The sequence below is a fragment of the Platichthys flesus genome, chromosome 13 (assembly GCF_949316205.1).
Source record: "Platichthys flesus chromosome 13, fPlaFle2.1, whole genome shotgun sequence".
Lineage (NCBI taxonomy): Eukaryota > Metazoa > Chordata > Actinopteri > Pleuronectiformes > Pleuronectidae > Platichthys > Platichthys flesus.
Genome location: NC_084957.1, coordinates 20,258,724 through 20,277,757, shown reverse-complemented (window position 1 = coordinate 20,277,757; position 19,034 = coordinate 20,258,724). Strand labels below are relative to the sequence as shown.

The window sequence follows — 19,034 nt, the reverse complement described above, 5'->3', positions numbered from 1 at the left end:
AAAACAGGAGAGAATGTGGATGTGCAATATGCCATATACTGTTGTGTGTTTTAATGTAAAACAGAATTGAGGCGTGGGGGCGGGATAAGAGTCCAAGTCAGATGGGGGTCCCGGGCCAGAATATGTAATGTAATATAAAGACTGCAACAGGTTTCACTTGCTGTGAACGTCATTTCTTCTGTTGATCAGCCTCATTGTAGGACATTGGATACAAAATCTACTGTCCTCCTCCTTCAGATAAACATTTCACACTCTATCTGAAGTCAACATGTATTTATCAATCAATCAATCAATCAATCAATCAATCAATCAATCAATCAATCAATCAATCCACCAATCAATCCACCAATCAATCAATCAATCAATCAGCTGGATATCATGTTGAGGAAAAATGAGGAACAATAAAGGCGAGTTTCAAAGTTCAACTCGACACCTGACAATCGTTTTGAGAAAGATTTGAAAATGAGTGACTACATCCTTTAAAAGACAGTTATAAAAAATTGTTTTTATTGGTATTTAAGTCAGGAAATGAAGAACTGAATTCAGTGTTATGGTTCCCACCTTGTTTTCTTAACTGCAGTTTCCTACTTCGATCACCTGGATTCAACAGTTGTTTTTTAACATGTATCCTAATTAATCTATTTATTGCTACACAAAAACTAATTAATTATTGCATTTAGTTCAGATTACCATCTATTAGTTATCACAAACGAAATCCAACTGCTGAAAACCAGAAATTATTCCTTATGATTTCAGTGTCTCTCATACAACTGAGGGGACTGAATTATAAAATACCTTTTTATGACATTAACACCTGAACACCTCAGCTCAACAGCCAATCACAGCAGACCTATTCTCTCTCTACCGGAAGTGGTGGAAAGGAAAGTTTGTGAAATGCGGAAGAAGACAAGACGTAAGGCAGAGCTCTCACTCTGTCCCTGTTTTCCTGTAACCGAAAATATATAACTCATTCTTTAATACTGTAGTTGTAGCTCTTCACGATTACTCACAAAATGGCAGATTTTATGCATTTAAATAAGGATCACCATCATATAATAATAATAATATCAATAATAATAATAACAACAATATTATTATTAATAATAATATTAACAATAATGTTCAATATATGTAATCATATTTGTCCTGAACTGTATTGTAAACTGGTCAAAATATGCAAAGCTTTAATATTATTGTTATTATTGTTATGATCATTATTAATATTATTCATTTGAGTATTATCATTATTATTAATATTGTTTCAGTTATTAATATTGTCAATTTAGTTATTATAGGTAATATTTTGTTTTATTAATATAATAATTGTCATATTCATAATTATTATGACGATTATAATATGGTGATGATGCTTATTATAATAGTATTACTTACTCTTAAAAGTGATGCCTTAAACCCGTTGCACTGACAGAGTGAGGCATCTGACCCTGTAGAGGATCTGTGTAGTGTGTGTACAGCTGTAAATCGGGTGTGTGGACCAGAGGAAGTGTGAAACCTGCAGCTGTTCGATAGCCGCAGGGGAATCATGGAAAAAGCCGAAACCCCGCCGCTGTAGAATCGTTCAGTGCCGCTCCCCACCGGAGGAGGACCGGCGCCGGGAAACTTTGTTCACCGCCGCTGAGCAGACCCGAGACCGCGGAGCTGCAGGCTCCCTCCGGTCCGTCCGGTCCCTCCCTGCGAGAAGACATGTGGCTGAACCCGGAGGAAGTTCTGCTGAAAAACGCTCTGAAGCTGTGGGTGACGGAGAGGAACAATGACTTCTTCCTCCTGCAGAGAAGGAGAGGCCACGGGGAGTCGACTGGCAGGATCACAGGTAAACATCAACAAACACAGGCAGGACCACAGGTAAACAACAACAAACATGCAGGGCCACAAGCATAACCATAGGTTAACAATAACAAGACTCCAGTGAGAGCCAGTGGTCAGGTAACACAACAGGTAACAACAAGAACAAACAACAGGCGGAGTGTTGGGAGTGTTGGGGGTGGAGGTATGGGGGGTGGATGTCCCTGTGCCACACACATGCTTTGTCTCAGTGTGTGTGTGTGTGTTACTACAGCAACTGAGACCAACCTTGTCACAATTTGGCAGGTTAACTTGACCTTTACCCCCGGGGCCGGAGCCAGTTCTCAGCCTCCAGAGGCTAATATGGTGTGTCAACACTGGAAACACAAGCAAATATGCAAAAATCTATTGTGTCATAACAAAAAACCTTGGTTCCCATAAAGTGAAGCGTTACACGTGAAGTCTCAAAACCGAGAAGTAGTGTTAGGGACAGTTTCTGGTGCAACCACAATTTACGAGAATAGAACTAGACCAGATTAGAAATATAAGACGCACCAGACTGAAACAACAGCAGAAGACATAGAGTTAACTTTACTGTTTACTTTACTGTGACCTAATTTACTGCACTTACCTTTTCTAAAGCAGCAGGTCTTTCTCTTTTTCTACTGTTAGATGTTTACATGCTACAAGAGGAAAAAAGTATAGAAGAATGGAATAATGGCTGGATTCCATTTGGTTTCTTCGGTTTATCGTTAATGGTTCCATATCTCAGACGGAACACTTGATCAGACTCAATGTCTACTTTTGAAAAAAGGCTTTAATATCTCCTATGTTTTTCGTTGTGGGAGAAATTCTGACTTTCTGTGGGACTGTGTATTGTTTAATGTTGAACATTTACGATTTAAATGTTTTCGCCCCGGCAGAGCAAGTTCTATTCCTGTCTGATTAAACAAATTCTGTCCACGTGCTCGTCACAGCTGTTCTGCTTCTGCTGCAGCTTCTCCTCGGCCTGTTGGCTGTTTCCTCTGTCTGGCTTCCTCTCTGTGGTTCAGGACACACACTGGTAGTCCTGCAGATTAAAGTGATGAGGAACATTTCATATCAATAAAACAGGCGGACAACTCGCACTGTGCCGTCCTCGTGCTCTTACTTCAGTCCTGTGGGGAAACTGGGCCAGTTCTCTTCTCATAAAAACAGAATAGTAGGAACTTCCTGGCCAGTGTTTGCTCTTTGTGTATGTTTGTTCCCGTTGTTCCCATAGCGAGAGGGTGAAGGGTCAAGTCCTGTTGTCCCCTCGTTTGAAATTAACCAATCAAACGAGTTTCACTTTGGCACTCCTGCCACACCAGCTGGAGGAAACAGCATAGATCACTTCTTACAGAATGTTTCCAGCAGTTAAGATGAAACTTAAAACTGAAATTCAAAGCTGCGAAAACAAACTTTCCACTGATGACATACTCTGAACTGGATTTTGCAGAGGGGCTGGGCAGCTAACCATCTGCAGCTGATCAGCTCCTTCATCCAGTCTCTGTGATTTTATTTCAAAGTTTATGTTTCTCCAAACGAAGCCGAAGATTTTCTGTATTTGACTAGTTCGCCTTGATTTAATTCTCCCAACAAAACGCAAGACAAGAAAAACACTACGGTGCATTCAAGAGCAAACAGACATTATAGTCTTGTTCTAAGAGCCTCTTAAAGGTTGATGTGCAGCCTTTGTATCTCCGCAGCAGCTTTCCCCCTCAATGTGACCGTCAGCAGAGAGCGGGGACAATTCACATTGACTCTCTTCTCCCTTTCCTTCATGTCTGGAGGGTTTAAAGTGGAAACCCCTCCTGGGCCTTGTGGTGACAGACGGATGGTTTTGTGTTGCCAGGCGGCCGGGTCGCAGCTTCAGGCAGGTCCACTACGACTCTTTAAGATGTGCTTTACATTTTGCTGAGAACCAGAGCTGCGGCTTTATCTTGACTTCTCTATCCACCTTCTCAGACTCCCCTTCTTTTTATATAAGGTTCACACTCCATGTTTTTTGCCTTTAAACATTGTAATGGTATTAAGTGAACAAGAAGCAAACTTTCCTTAAGTTGACTCTCACAAAAAACTATAAAAGTCTCCATTGAATCACATTCTGATTCAGGGTTAGTTGCTGCTTTGGCAGCTTGAGGAGGGGTCACTGTATTATAGCCTTTCTCAAGTATGAGAAAGAAGTGACTGTAAGGTAGGTGTGTATATTTATTGTTGTGCACCAGGCCAGAGAACTCCCTGCTGAACCAAGACACCCTGCCCTCATGCCCTCACAGGGTTGCACTGAGATGTGGTATGTTGGGTTGATCTGCCTGATAATAATGCTGCCTCAGAAAATCACAATGCTCTAAAAGTTCAAAGTGACGCAGAGTGTCAAACAAAGCATTTGGCTCAGCTTCAAGTTTTTTTTCTCCAGGCTTGAATACCGATTTGTAAAATATCAAAGAAATAAAGTTTTATTCTGAACGAAAAAGAAATGTAGCTGAGGTTTGATATGTTACAGTTTAATCATAAACCCCCAGAATAGTAGAACAGTAGACAAAGAACTACACGCCATCTAGAACGTTCACTCCGTCCTATGGGGGACTTCCTGAGGAGATTTAGCGTGGCTGCATCACAGCTTCATATCTTATCACGATTAAAACCACCATCATCCGTTATATCCATTGCTTTCACTTTATAGAAACACAGCTTTGATGGTAGTCAAACATTTTAAAGGGGACATATTATGAAAATTCCACTTTTGTAGTGCTTCTAGGGGGGGCACTCAAAACAGGTCAATCTGAGGAGGGCTGTTTTAGACAGGGTAAAAAGGGTGCTGTTTTAAATGATCCTTGTGGTATTTTGACCAAAATATGTTACAGACATTTCATTAAGACCCCGAGGAACCTCAACTGTGGTAAAATGTCCATAACATGTCCCTTTTTAATAGGTTTCATTACCTCTGCCACGACTTCACGCAGGAAATAAGGAATTAAACCATCAACGAGATTTTCGTTATTTGAAAAGCATGATTTGTATTAGCCGTGGTTTAGGGAAGACAAAAACGTGACAGCGGCAGCCTTTTGAGACAGAGCTTCAGTCTGTTCAGAGAGGTTTCTATTTGCTTTATGATTGAAATGCCTGAATTCCTTCAGCATTATTGGTTCTTTGGGGTTAATTTGATTCTTCTAAACATCTGTGGACTTGATTGTTTCTGTAGGAATCCCCAGTGAGTTTCCTCTAAACGTGTTTCCTGCTGAATTTTAACATTAAACATTAAGCTGACGTCCTCCTGTTTTTATATTAGACTCAATTAATCTGTAATGAGGCTTGTTCCCTCTCCTCTGCAGTGGCTCTGTTTAGTGAATACATGCAAATACATGTATGTAGATCGAAAAGTTTCCATCGCGGTGACACATTGCAGCAACATGCCAGCTGACCACGGTGTCACTGACTTAAGGTATATTATCAATCCATAGTTTCTTAATTTAATGTTCATGACTCTAGTATGCGGCTATAACAATCCAGGTAAAATGTGTGTTAGTGTGGTTTTCTCCAGCTTCCTCCTACGGTCCAAAGATATGCAGATTTGGGTCGGATTAATAGAGTCTCTAAATTCACCATATAGGTGTCAGTGGTTGGTGGTCTCTGTATGAATAACCTGTGATACGCTGGTTCCACGTCCAGGGTGGACCCCGCCTCTCGCCCAGTGTCAGCTGGGATTTGCTCCAGCACCCCCCTCGTCCCTCAGAGGAAATGCACTACAGAAAATGGATGGAAGAATGGATGAATTGAAATTTGAAGTAATTTCAAAACAACCAGATGAAGAACTTAAAAGAGAGAGACAAAAAAATGACATTCATACACCAGCATGGTTGCAACTGTTGGTCCCAGTGGATAGAATTATCCCTGTTGCCTAAGGTCTGTCTCTGGCATTATTTCAGCTCTGGTCTGATTGTGGTTCTGTGTGTCCTTGTCTCTGCAGGTCTCCTGGTGGGAGCGCTGGACACAGTGTTGGACTCCAATGCCAGGGTCACGCCCTTCCGCATCCTCCTCCAGGTCCCATGCTCCCAGGTCAGCTGGGTCATCGCGAGCGGTGAGCTGAGGCATTGAGTCTCTTTCTCCAAGACGCCACCTTCCTGCTGTCTGTCTTTACTCTTCTTATGAACTTTTCCATGTTGCTTTTAGAGCCCGACTGATGTAAAGGAGTAAAACATCAGCGATTTCTAAAATGTCGTTAACAAACCCTTATGATGATTGTTTTTTTCGGAAGCTTGATCCTTAACAGTTCAACCATAAACTCTATTAAACATAACTATAAATAAAATAAACGAGTGTTCATATCAACAGACATAAACGCAGGTTTCGAAAGACAGATTTTTGTCAATCAGTTGATGAATCAGTCGTGCGATCTGCGATCTGGATTTACCTCTGATGACATCTGAGTCTCTCTACCCTCTATCTAACCTCCTGCATGTGTGATCAGATGTGCGTTAAATCCCTTCTCGTCTGTCAGGAGCTGCCAGAGAGGAGGTGAACAAGCACTGGGACTGGCTGCTCCGCAACCTGCTGCACTCTCTGTCTGTGTTTGAGAACAAGGAAGATGTCGCCAGCTTCGTCAGAGGAAAAGTGAAGGTGTGAAACCTGCCACTGCTGCACAGAACGATCGCAGATTTATAGATGATGATGTTAACCAAGATTTTTTTCTCTCTAGGGCCTCATAGCTGAGGAGGTTCGGGGCCGCCAGGCTGCTCAGGAGGAGGAGCCGGAGAAGTTCAGGGAGGCTCTGCAGAAGTTCGAGTTGCACTTTGGCCTTCCATCTTCGGAGAAGCTGGTGACGTACTACTCCTGCTGCTGCTGGAAGGGCCGGGTGCCTCGGCAGGGCTTCCTCTACCTCAGTATCAACCACATGGCCTTCTACTCCTTCCTGCTGGGGAAGGAAGGTACGCCGAAGTGACCACTTTGATTTGTGTGTGTGTGTGTGTGTGTGTGCACAAAATAACTCAACAAATGTATGGATAACTTTTCACCCAGCTTGTGTGGGAACAGCTATAGTATATATTACAGAAATATAGTATATCTCTATAAATAAGAGGGTTCGAGTTATATAGATATTGATCAGAAAATGATTCTCCATCATATGATGTCATAATTAACGTCACGAGGAAGTCACAAAATGACGTCATTCATAGTTTGCAAACATCTGCATCTTCTAAAACTTTAGAAAAATCCGAAAACATATACAGATTGAAATATATATTTATTCCTCCTTATTAAATATGTCTGTCTTATTAGTTTTTATAATTAGTTAAGATTAGCTAATCATTTGTCAGCATTATAAAATGGTTTTATTACAGTAAAACGTAAGGGTAAGGGTCAGGTTGGCCTGATGGGGGTGTAGTCATGGTTCAGGAAAAACAAATCCCCTCTGATGTTTTCATTCATGCGGCCAAATAAAAGCTAGTGAGCCGGTTCTCAGTGTAGATCACACAAACCTGTACAAACACTTCTATTGTGCCTCCAGCCCTTTGATGGAAGTAGATAAGATATGAACAAAGAGAACTTTTACAGGGACAAATGCTTCAAAACGTGACTAAATGGAAACTCGCGCTTTGGTTTTCACCACTGAACAAAACCTTTTCACTGCAGCTTTTCTTTAAATCTGCTTTGACAACTTGTGACCACAACGTGTTTCACAGGTCTATTATAGTCTCTGTGATCTGCAGCTGTTAATCTTAAGAAACTGAAATATTATATTCTCTTTCTTCCCCAGTCAAATTTGTCATTCCTTGGGCAGAGGTGACGCGTCTGGAGCGGGTCTCCACCGGTCTGATGACGGAGGCCATCCTGGTCCGCACCCGGCAGCGGCAGAGGGAGTTCTCCATGTTCCTGAACCTGGATGAGGCGTTCGGGGTCGTAGGTCAGCTGGCTGACATTGCCCTCAGGCGGCTGCTGGACAGCGAGGGTCTCGAGCTGGACCGAGTTCTGCAGCAACCGGCGCGCATCACCAAGAGGTCGGTGCTAGTATCTGTCAGATAGATAAAGGTGTTCATTTCAGCCTCACGAAATACCTGTGTAGATTCATGATGAAAGAATGTGAAAACAGAAAGCTAAAGGGAGAAGGTCAAACCCCGGCTCCTTGGTGTTAGTTACAGAAATGGGCGGATGCAGCTCCCTCCATTCTGATACTAGAAAGACAGGGGGGCGTGACGGGGGGTTTCCAAAGAATGATTATTCTGCACTTTGCTTGTTTTCTGTAAGCCTATGTAGAGTCCATGTTATAGTGGTGTTGTATAGAAAAGAAAAATGTGGGATTTGGGTCATGGATTAGAGAAAACAAAACTGAACTGATCTCCCCTGGGCTCTACCGGATTTGGCTTCAAGTCAAGGAGTCGATCTGTGTCACATGACTGGAGCCCGGAGTCACAAACCCCCATGCTCCAAATCTGCCCCCAGCGATCCACCCATATGTGCACAATGTGCCTTTCAGACTGGGCGACAGTAATACTGAAGAGCTCAGCTCGTTTCCTGGGACAGGAGCATAACCCAGAAATAGATATGTTGTTTCCACAAAACTGACCAAACATCCATGGAAAACAATGAGATTCCTCACTGCAGCTCTGAGTCTGTTTGTTTAATGGCCTACATTCAGGATGGAGGAACCATGTGTTCAAACGATAAATTATTCATAAAAACGTCTAAAACATATATAGAGAAATATAAAGAGCTAAAGATCAGTGTTTGCTTGGACACTTAAAGCTTCAAAATGAGATTTTATTGGGAGCATAAAGTCCGACCAAGCTCTTTGCCCTCCTGCTAAAAGTCACATGATTTTGTCCAATGAACCATTGAATTGTGTTTGTTGTTCAATTAAAAAAAATGATGTCTGACACTTGCCAGCTTTGTACTGTATAAGATCATCATCCACGGACATTTATAATAATAATAGTATAACAGTAACAATAGTTTATTTTATTTTAGAAATCCAAAAACTCAAAAAACCTCCCTGTCAGACATAAAAGATCATCACAGCATATAACCACTCGCAGCCCAAACACTGATAAAGTTACAAGGAAAACATGCCCCATTAAGGCAGGTGACATTTAAACAAAGACATAATGCAATGATTAAAAAATTATAATAAACAAGTAAAAACAATGAACTGTGATCTGCCATCTAATAAAAGAGTAATGATAGTAACAACGTTTCCCCCTCATCTCCTCCCCCTCAGGATCCTGGAGGAACAGGCGTTGAGGGAGTACGTCCTGGCTCTGTTCCGGCTCCCCCGCGGGGAGAGGCTCCACGAGGTGGCGTCCTGCTCGGTCTGGACGCCACACTCCCGCTGCCACACGAGTGGGACCCTCTACACTGCCGACAATTATCTGTGTTTCTCCAGCCGAGAGGAAGGCAACTGCATCCTGCTCATCCCCCTCGCCGAGGTACAGTACCCGGAGCACAGCGTTTAAAGGAAGTGGAAGGTTTCTGGGAAGCTGCAATAAAAATGTCTCCAATAGATACAAAGCATCAGTGGTCCATCATTGCAATGTGCACATATATAGTTGTCGTCTTTTTCAGGCCTTCAAAATGAGTCAAACCTGCACATTGTTAAAAATGATTTACTACGTCTAATGAGGCATTTGTGTTCCAGGAACGGAAAAGCTGGTGGTGCAATGAAAGTTTACTCTGTTTTCTTTTGGTTCAATTTCAAAAAATAGCCTGGTATGACTGGATTAAGATTAAGTTAAATACATTTTTCACAAAGATGGTTTCTGTTACTTTAGGTAGTTTGCTTGTTTCAGCAGAAACTTGACACCTTCCTCTAACCTTGATCACAGACCTGTTATCTGAGACTTTCTTCAGGGAGTTGTGTTAATGCTCCTACCATGTTTAACAGTGTGTTGATTCAGCCTGCTGCAGGTTAAACAGTAACACACACACTGGGTACATGTGGTGGAGAATGTTCACACACCTGCACATTACACTGGAAGAGTCTAAGGTGCAGTCTGTGTGTTTTCTTTTTTCTTTTCTAAGAATTCAGTCAGGAGTTGAATAACTAAATAAATAGATGCTGTGTATTCCACATGAATTAATCATCAGATATGAAATCTGCTCTCTGACTGTTTAAGTTGTTTAATGCAACTCTAGTTTAGTGACTAAAAAATGAAAGTGTTGGAGACATGTCAGGCAGTGAGGAAACATCCTGTCACTCAGTAGAACTCATTTCTCTTTGAATTCAATCAAGCTGAACACTCCCAGATATCAATTCCCTAAATGTGCCTTATTTTTATCGTCAAGATCCATTAATTTTTATCTGATGTACTTTAGGATAGAATGAATGAACTGTTTGGTTCAGACAGTTAAATTGGTAAAGTTCTGCTTATCTGATTTAAACCAAACCTTCCACTTCCTTTGTCTCGATCCAAACCAAAATGTATTAGTTAATGAACAGGGGGGGGTAAACTATAGATAAACATTCCCTGGTGGAGGTAATAATTCAATTCCATCTAGTGTTTGATATAATCTCAGTTCAAAGCTCCATTGACATTTGCTGAATTATTTGAATGTTCATATGTATTTGAAGGTGTCAATTCTAAAAGTCTAAAATTCACTTTGCTCTATCATTGTCTTTGGTCTGTTTGATCTTGGTTTAGTTCTTTCAGTTCAACAGCTGCTCCGTCTGTTCACGAACAAAGAACGGAGTGGTGCACGCTCTCCTCCGTCCTCGGCTGCAGCTTAATCCTCTACTTCCTCAGTTTTATGTCGAAGCTTTGTCTTTAGAAAAGTAATCACTTCCTCTGGACCCAGTGTGTTACTCTGAATAAGGAATAATTCTCCTTCTGCTCCTCCAGACGCTCTGTAACCTCTAGTGTCTCCTGTGTTCACCCACATTTCCTGTACAGTTTTTTTTTTTATTCAGATTATCAGAATAGTATTTTACATATTTATTGCGCTGTCTAAACTAATCAGTTTCCTTCATGCTATCCTAAAATACAGAATATATCTACCATGGGTTAACTTAATTCTAGTTAAAATATTATTATCACCACATTGATATTGAGATATTGAGTCTTTGGTCTGAAGCCCCGTTCCCTCCATTTTCTCATCAGGTGCTGTCGATAGAAAAAGCCGAGAGCACCACTTTGCTTCCCAACCCCGTCATCGTGAGCCTCCGGACGAAGAAGGCCTTCCAGCTGATCGAGCTGCAGGACCGAGACGAGCTGGTGGAGAGCCTGAACTCCCGGCTCCAAGCTCTGCAGTGGAAACAGTCCATGTTCCGCAGCAAGAAAGACGGCAGGAGGAGTTTGGTGAGTAAACACATCGTGATCAAGCGCAGTCGTCGCTACTACAGACAAACATCGGCAACCCTTTCCTCCCTCAGCGCTCGCCGACCCCGTACTACACCTTCTACTACGACACTGGGTATTCAGATGAGGAGGAGATCGAGGAGCAGGTTTTGCGTAACACGGTCAACAGCGAGGCCCTGATGACGGCCTTCCACCAGAACCAACCAGGGACCAACGGCAACAAGGTGAGAGCCGCCTGACCTCCGACCTCCTAGAGGAAATAAACTCACCTCTTCTCACTGCGGCGGGAGGTTGGTCTGATTGTCACCACCAGTGGCACAGGAGGCGTTGTGTTAACTTGCGAGTCTGTGTGTGTGTCAGAGCATGGAGCAGGTGAAGGAGCGGCTGTGGGACGACCACTTCGCCGAGTTTGGACGCGGCGTCCACATGTTCCGCACGGAGAAGACCCAGAGACTTGTTGCCATGGGGATACCGGAGTCCCTGCGAGGGGAGCTGTGGATGACGCTTTCTGGTGAGAGAGAGAGAGAGAGAGAGAGAGAGAGAGTTTCTGTTACCATAACTAACAATGAAATCAACCTGACATTGGCGGCTGTGAATGAGGGGTAGAGTGGTCGTCCTGCAACCTGAAGGTCGGCAGTTCGATCCCCAGTCTGACCCATCTGCATGCCGAAGTGTCCTTGGGCAAGATGCTGAACCCTGAATGCCCCCCCCCCCACAGAATAACAAAGTGCTGCGAATAGATGCACTGTATGAATGTTTGAATGTAAAACTGTACTGTAAAGCGCTTTTTTTTTTTCAGGTGGTTAAGTACAAACAGACAAATATTAAGAGTAAGTAAGAAATTATGCCAAAATGAAAGGAACAGAGAAAGAAAGACAAGAGTCGATTGAAATAACTCAAGACAATGAAATGTATTGATGCATCACTAGTACACAAAATACATCAAAAAAAGAGGTGAGTGGCCTATTGAGTCTCATAGCTGCTCTAAATCTCCATCAGATTGAGCAAGATGGTCTAAGAATGGCTGCCAGATCTTGTAGAATTGTTTAAGATTGTTTGTCAAACAAAATATCAGATCTTCTCCATATGTAATAGCTGTAAAGCGCTTTGAGTGGTCATCAAGACTAGAAAGGTGCTATATAAATACAAATCCATTTACCAAACCATTTACCATTTACACTCTATAGGTAAATTCACAAAGGACAAAAATAGACTATACACTACATACAGACTTCATATGTGTATTGAAAAGTCCTTACGACAGCTCGACATGAAGAGATTTAAGAAGTTACATGGTAAAGATGGTGTTGGTGAAATTACCACAAGTGAAAACTGGCACCTCTTTAAAAAGAATGTGTGCGACTTCCGTTCTGCAATAAACCCACAGAGATAACAGAGTTCCTTTTTGTTTCAACAGTTGTTGATTCATCTTCATTGTGATTTCGGAAGCTGTAGTTTGTGTTACTGTAGACGTGCTTTAATGTATTGTACTTGGAGGTGTTTCTAATATTTACTTTTTACTGATATACATTATATACGTATAGAAAAGCAGAGGATTATTTTGTGTTCCTCTGCTTGGTCACACTTCCCTGAGCTGCACTCGTCACCAACTGAAACTGATGAAGAGGAGCTGACTGTGGAGGAACCGAAACAGAATCTGGAAAAAGATTTCAATTCTCCGGACTAGGACAAAAAAAAACATCTGTATATTAACAGTTTCTGTGTCTCTGTGCAGATGCATCCTCGGAGCTGGAGTCTCATCAGGGCTACTACACCGGCCTGGTGAAGAAGTCCATGGGCCAGAGCAGCCTCGCCACCGAGGAGATCGAGCGGGACCTCCACCGCTCGCTGCCGGACCACCCTGCCTTCCAGAACCCCACCGGCATCGCTGCCCTCAGACGGGTCCTCACCGCCTACGCTCATCGCAACCCAAAGATCGGATACTGTCAGGTGAGAAAAACCTAGTTCTATGATTGGTCCGTTTCTCTGCTCATGTTTCTTTGTGTTTTTCTCTTTTTATCTGCCTCTGGTTTAATTTCTTCTTTTTAACATTTTCAAGATCGGTGCTGCACAAGTAGGATTATTATGATTAAATGATATGAATAAATACTGTAGAAATAATATTGTGTGTGTATAAATATTTCATCAGTAGTGTTATCAAGAGCTTTGGCATTTTTGTGAAGCAAGTGAAGCAAAAGCAAAGAAAGCTAAGAATCAGTAGATTAAAATGTTCACTCACGTCTTTAAAATAAATCTGTCATGAAATGAAAATTGTAAATTGTAGGAATTAGGAGATGGAAGAGGCAAAAAAAAATTAAAAAGAAGTAACATTACTTTAATTTTGAAACGTATGTATTGTTAACGTATTTATCTTTTTTATTGATCATTGAAAGAAAACAGGAAATTGATTTATTGGCAAATTTAACAATTTTTGTATTTAACAAGTTTATCGTGATTTATTAGTTGTAATTAAACTGTGTCTCAAGGTTGTGAATAATTTTTCACCTGCATGGATTTATCAGTTAATGGACTCTGTTTGTGTGTGTTTGTGTTTTGTCTGTGTGTGTGTGTGTGTGTGTGTGAGCTTGTGTTTGTGTTTGTGTAAAATCTTCTCTCATGTCTTTCTGTCCAGTCTATGAACATCCTAGCATCGGTGCTGCTGCTTTACGCCAAAGAGGAAGAAGCGTTCTGGCTGCTGGTGGCTGTTTGTGAGAGGATGCTGCCCGACTACTTCAACCGCAGAGTCATAGGTGAGAGGTCAACATTAGTATAATAAGGGGATTATAAAGCTTCTTCTACACACACTTGGATCTGAATGAGCAGTAGCTGCTCTTTGTTTTAAAAGCACATCACGTAAAAATGAATGAAAACGTTTTATGCTTTTACACGGCTCTTTAAAGTCGACGTAGCCTCTTCTCTTTATATATTCTGGTTGTTTGTTTCAGCTCAGCCAACTAACAAGGGTTTTTTTAGAATCCAAAATAGGAGCCTATTTCCTGTGTTTGTGAAGCTGCATATCTTTGACAGGCAAGGTGCATTTGAAACAATTTCCTGTTCCTGCTAATGTCCAGATGTTCGTGAACATCTGTTCATCTTTAGGACAGCAGTAATTGAGTTCCCTGAATTTTCTCAGGGATTTGACACTTTTTTTTATAGCATCAACAATTTCCCTCCTCTGAACCTTAAAGGGACAAAAACAACATTTGAGTCCTTAACAACAATGTGTGTGTAGCTGGGTTTAAAATGAAAGGATACGGGTAAAAGTGTTTATATAAAAGAAAGATGATTTTTGTTGTCAGTTGCCTGTAATATTGTTTTGAACACAGTGTAGTTGTACAGTGCAACATGTAAACATCTGTGGTAAACAGTCACTATTTCTAATTGAGATAAATAGTTTTTGTCTCTGTATTTATTATTAAGATAAACTGATGAATTCATATCAACCTCACATCATATCCAAATTAGCAGACTCATTGTCACGCTTTTACTGCCCTCTGCTGGTCAATGCTATGAATCACTTTTGCAGGACTTCTTGTGTATGGACCGCATAGAAACACGCTGAGATACTAGAACGGCTCAGTAAAGTGAAAACCTTCACCAACAGCCAACCGCCTCCTTTTGAAACCACAGTGAAGCTGGCGAGATTTAAATGTTTTATCTGCACCAAAATTCACAGACTCACAAATATCCGTCCCCTGAGAAATGTAACGTCCTATCTCGTGCTTACTTATAGCACTTTGTAGTTTTGCTTTATTTTGAAGAAATTGTACTTTCTTGATTCTTGTCGTCCTTGGTACGTACCCTCGGGTTTGAATGCACTTATTGTAAGTCGCTTTGGATAAAAGCGTCAGCTAAATGAAATGTAATGTAATGTAATGGAATCTCACAATGTTAAATCAAGTGAGATACATTTCTTGAATGAACCCTGTGAATCGGATCAACACCAAAATAAGAAAAGTTCTTTCCTGACTCGTAATACATCCGACTTCCAAGTTTGGTGTTTATCCATTCAGTCGTTTCTTGCTGACAAACGAACAAATGCAGACGGAAACATATGAGAACCAGGCGGAGAGAAATCTGAGATTGAGAGGAGATTTTAATTTGACGGCTCTATGGTTAGTCATGTCACAGCAGCAGAGGGGATAATCCAAATAAGAAACATCAGTAAAAAGTCATAAATATGTAAACATGTGAAATGAATACAGCAAAATATAAAGATACAGCATCTATGTGAATAGAGAACACAATAGAGTGTTCAGTGTAAACAGGACGGCACACACAAGATATTGAAATTCCACAGACAGAGAATGAATATGATGAATGAATGAATATTCCTACCCCCCCCGCAGGAGCTCAGGTGGACAAGTCTGTGTTCGAGGAGCTGATCAGGGAGCGTTTGCCCGAGCTGGCCGAGCACGTTCCGGACCTCTCCTCCCTCTCCTCCGTCTCCCTCTCCTGGTTCCTCACCCTCTTCCTCAGCGTCCTGCCCTTCCTCAGCGCCGTCTGCGTGGTCGACTGCTTCTTCTTCCACGGAATCAAAGCCAACTTCCAGCTGGGTTTGGCCGTGCTGGAGGCCAACGCCGCTCAGCTCTCCGCCTGCACCGACGACGGACAGGCAATCATGATTCTCACGGGGTAAACTTGTTTTGATTGCACATCCAGTGGGATCTGCATTCACAGTGTTTTGAGAAATTCTAAGTTTCAAGCGTGTGAAATGTCAGAATGTGAATCCTGTGCAGTTTCCTGGAGCAGGTCGGAAGTGAGGCGCAGTCGTCCCCTCCGTCGTCCCCGCCTGCTGCAGACGAGAGCAGCCGCAGCGACCGTGACGTTCCCGTTGCTCACGCGAACATCACCGACCTCATCAATGAGTCGTACGAGGTGAGAAACACACACGAAGCAGGTGTTGTTCCTCAATGTACCGGTTTAGCCCATTTTTTCAAACGGTCTGAATCGTTACTCTCTGTGTTTGGCTATTTTGGGTGAATTTCCTTGAACCGACGCTTTAACCCTGTCACAATCTTCAGATTTCACGGAGGGGGACAGGTTAGCCGCGGCCTTCAGTTTCACATCCCTCTCTGTCATTGCATTTTTGTCTCGTCAGAAATTCGGAGACCTGACAGTGCGGCAGATCGAGAGGCTTCGCTGTCGACACCGGATCCGGGTGCTGCAGGCTCATGAAGACACCACCAAAGAGAACGCTGTGAGCAAACAGAGAAACGAATGGGTTTGAGGACGCATCAAGGTCAAAGGTTTCCATAACCTAATCTTTGCCATCTTTACATTCTGTCGCAGTTAAGATTGGTGACTCCAGATGTTTCCATCCCTGCAGAGAACTTGGCCGACGTCTACGACCTCTTCAAGGTATCAATCAATCAATCAATCAATCAATCATTACCCTGATATTTTCAAATATCAGGCGTGTCTAGGAAGCTTCTTCCATCTTTGTTTCTTCTTTCCTTCTTAACGCTTCCTCTTCTCAGACCGAGCACTTCATCAGCCTGTACTGGGGCGACAGCAGCTCTGCGGCGGCGGCGGAGGCGGCAGCGTGGAGCCACATGGACTCCGGTCGCTCCTACCTGGAGCGGCAGTACCGGCTGGACCGGCCCCAGTTCAAGAGCCTGTACGGGCTGTTGGTGCCGTGGCCCTGGGACTCAAACCAGCACATGGACACGGTGGCCAACCGCGCCTTCACGCTGCTGGACCAGGACCAAGACAACCTGGTGACGTTTCGAGAGTTTGCCGGCTGGCTGGGTAAGATGACAGCGGACAGAAACACCGCCGTCCTCAGAGCGGGAAGCTTGAACCTGACTCTGTCTCCTCGGTTTCAGACACTCTGTACTGCGACGAGCTGAATGAGAAAGTCCGGCTCCTCTATCGCCTCCACATCCCACCAGGTCCATCACGCCGTCAGCATGAAGGAAACCGTTTTGTGTGGACGCTGCAGTCGGAGCTGACGCGGGGACTAACTCCAGTCTGTGTTTGTGTCTGCAGCTCTGACAGAAAGTGAGGATGACCCCTCTCTGACGAAGAGTCCCCTGCTCTCCACCAACAGACCCCTCTTTGTTAATAAGCCCCCAGGTCAGTATAAATATGATAACTTACACTTTTATTGCACCTGTCAATAGTCCCAAGGATTTAGGGGCAAGGACATATAAGAGGGGACAGGGACAGAGACAAGGTGAAGCAGGAGGGATTTGGGACGGAATGAATGCCCTATATGTGAAAGTCCACATAGGGCTGGGCAATTTAAATTCATAACCTCTAACTGACTTTTGCCACTTCAGGATCAGGGCAGGCCACATTCATTTATCGTTATTGAGGTAAATAGTTTGAACTAATCGTGATATTGATTTGAAGTCATATTGACGCCCCCCCTATGTCCACATGGAGGTGGCGTTCTGAGGGCTGGGGCTTGATTTATCAGCTCAGCAAAAATCCTTACATGTGATGTAAATGTGAGACATGAGGAGAATGTGCCTGTTCCAGGAGGGGAAGGAGAAGTGAAGGAAGATTATCAGGAGCAGCTGAAGCGGATGCTGCAGGATTTGGCCAAAGAGAAGGAGAAGGATGTGGAGAAACCTCTGCCGCTCATGAACCAGGTAACACACCTTTCCACTAGTTTCAATAAAACCGGTTCAGTAGTTTGTGCATAATCTCCCTATAAAAATATATCCTTCCTATCAAAGGTAACTTTATTTATACGATTTAAATCACAAGAAAATATCTGTCTTATCTTAACAAATTTTAAGACCACAGACACATTTGTTGTAACCAGGTCATTTCTCAGCATCCCTGCTCGAAAAATGAATTGGTTAAAGTTGTTAAATTTATCTCAAGCTTCATTCAGATCGTTAGATTCAAATCTGTTGGACTGTTTAAGAGAAAAATACATTTTCAATTCATATTTAAAAATAAACTTAAAGATTAAACATTGATCTAACCCCCTCTTCACCTCCTCCCCCACAGCGGGAGTTCATCCAGTTCTGTAAAACCCTCTACAGCATGTTCCACGGCGAAGCGGAGGAGAACGACCTCTTCCAGGCCATCGCCACCGTCACCAGCCTCGTGCTGCAGATCGGCGAGGCCAGCCACCGCGGGCTCAGCTCCTCGGAGTCCGAGGTCACAAGCCAGGAGGAGGTGAAAGGAGCGCCGCCCAGCCAGACTGCTGAAGACGCAGGCGCTGATCAGGACTGGACGATCAGTTTCGCTCAGATCCTGGCGTCGCTGCTGACCGAGCAGGCGCTGGTGAACTTCTTCGAGAAGCCGGTGGACCTCACGGAGAAAATCTCCGAGGCCAAGGAGAAGCAGTATCAGCAGCGGGCCGGTTTGCTCACGCTGGAGCGACAGAGCAGCTGACCGACGTGTGAACACTGGACTGCGAGGCTGAAATTAAAAGCCACATTCCTTCAGTACCATTGGACTGAATGTGCAGCAGGTTCGAACTCAGTGACATTTCTAATATAACTCTATTATGTGAAACACTGAAGTACAACTTTTATCCAAAATATTTTGAGCCACAGACAGTTTTCGTTGTGCCACGCACACCGAGAAATATAATCTGCCACTTCTTTTATTTAAAAGGCACCGCTTAAAGTGTTTATAACCTGTGACTAATATTCAAATGTGAATAATTTACTAATGCTTCATTGATCAGTTAATTAATCAATCATTTGATTAACTACACTGATGTCACATTGTTTAACGTCTCTGGTGAGTCATTAACAGTCAGCGCATTAATTAAAGTTTCTAATAAAGCATCAAATCTGTTTTCATTAAGTTTTTTCTCATTTTATACTAAAAAATACCAAAGTTATTCGACGTAATCTACTGTAATAAATGTTCATAATGAGTTTAAAGTTAAAATCACCTCATCGATAAATGATTAGTACATGATACAACTCAAACCCTTTATAATGGCTGCCT

The 19,034-nt window shown here is 42.7% G+C and overlaps 1 protein-coding gene across 1 annotated transcript; it reads left to right on the top strand.

The window, feature by feature from the left end:
• Nucleotides 1-1,456: 1,456 nt before the first annotated feature.
• Nucleotides 1,457-18,877, top strand: LOC133966912 (TBC1 domain family member 8). The gene is made up of 20 exons (XM_062402015.1): nt 1,457-1,831; nt 5,792-5,902; nt 6,323-6,441; nt 6,521-6,749; nt 7,580-7,820; nt 9,038-9,245; nt 10,914-11,111; nt 11,186-11,335; nt 11,472-11,622; nt 12,847-13,061; nt 13,744-13,861; nt 15,461-15,746; nt 15,851-15,989; nt 16,213-16,311; nt 16,404-16,472; nt 16,592-16,862; nt 16,940-17,005; nt 17,103-17,189; nt 17,598-17,710; nt 18,078-18,877. Exons 1-20 carry the CDS (start codon nt 1,705-1,707, stop codon nt 18,465-18,467), a joined length of 3,387 nt encoding a protein of 1,128 aa, XP_062257999.1. The 5' UTR covers nt 1,457-1,704; the 3' UTR covers nt 18,468-18,877.
• Nucleotides 18,878-19,034: the final 157 nt, after the last annotated feature.

What these genes read in the sequence shown, in the direction of transcription:
- LOC133966912 (XM_062402015.1), top strand. Translation starts at nt 1,705, where the DNA reads ATGTGGCTGAACCCGGAGGAAGTTCTGCTGAAAAACGCTCTGAAGCTG. An exon ending in CTTCCTGCTGGGGAAGGAAG is followed by an intron (nt 6,750 to 7,579) that starts GTACGCCGAAGT and finishes TTTCTTCCCCAG; the next exon opens with TCAAATTTGTCATTCCTTGG. An exon ending in GCTGTGGATGACGCTTTCTG is followed by an intron (nt 11,623 to 12,846) that starts GTGAGAGAGAGA and finishes GTCTCTGTGCAG; the next exon opens with ATGCATCCTCGGAGCTGGAG.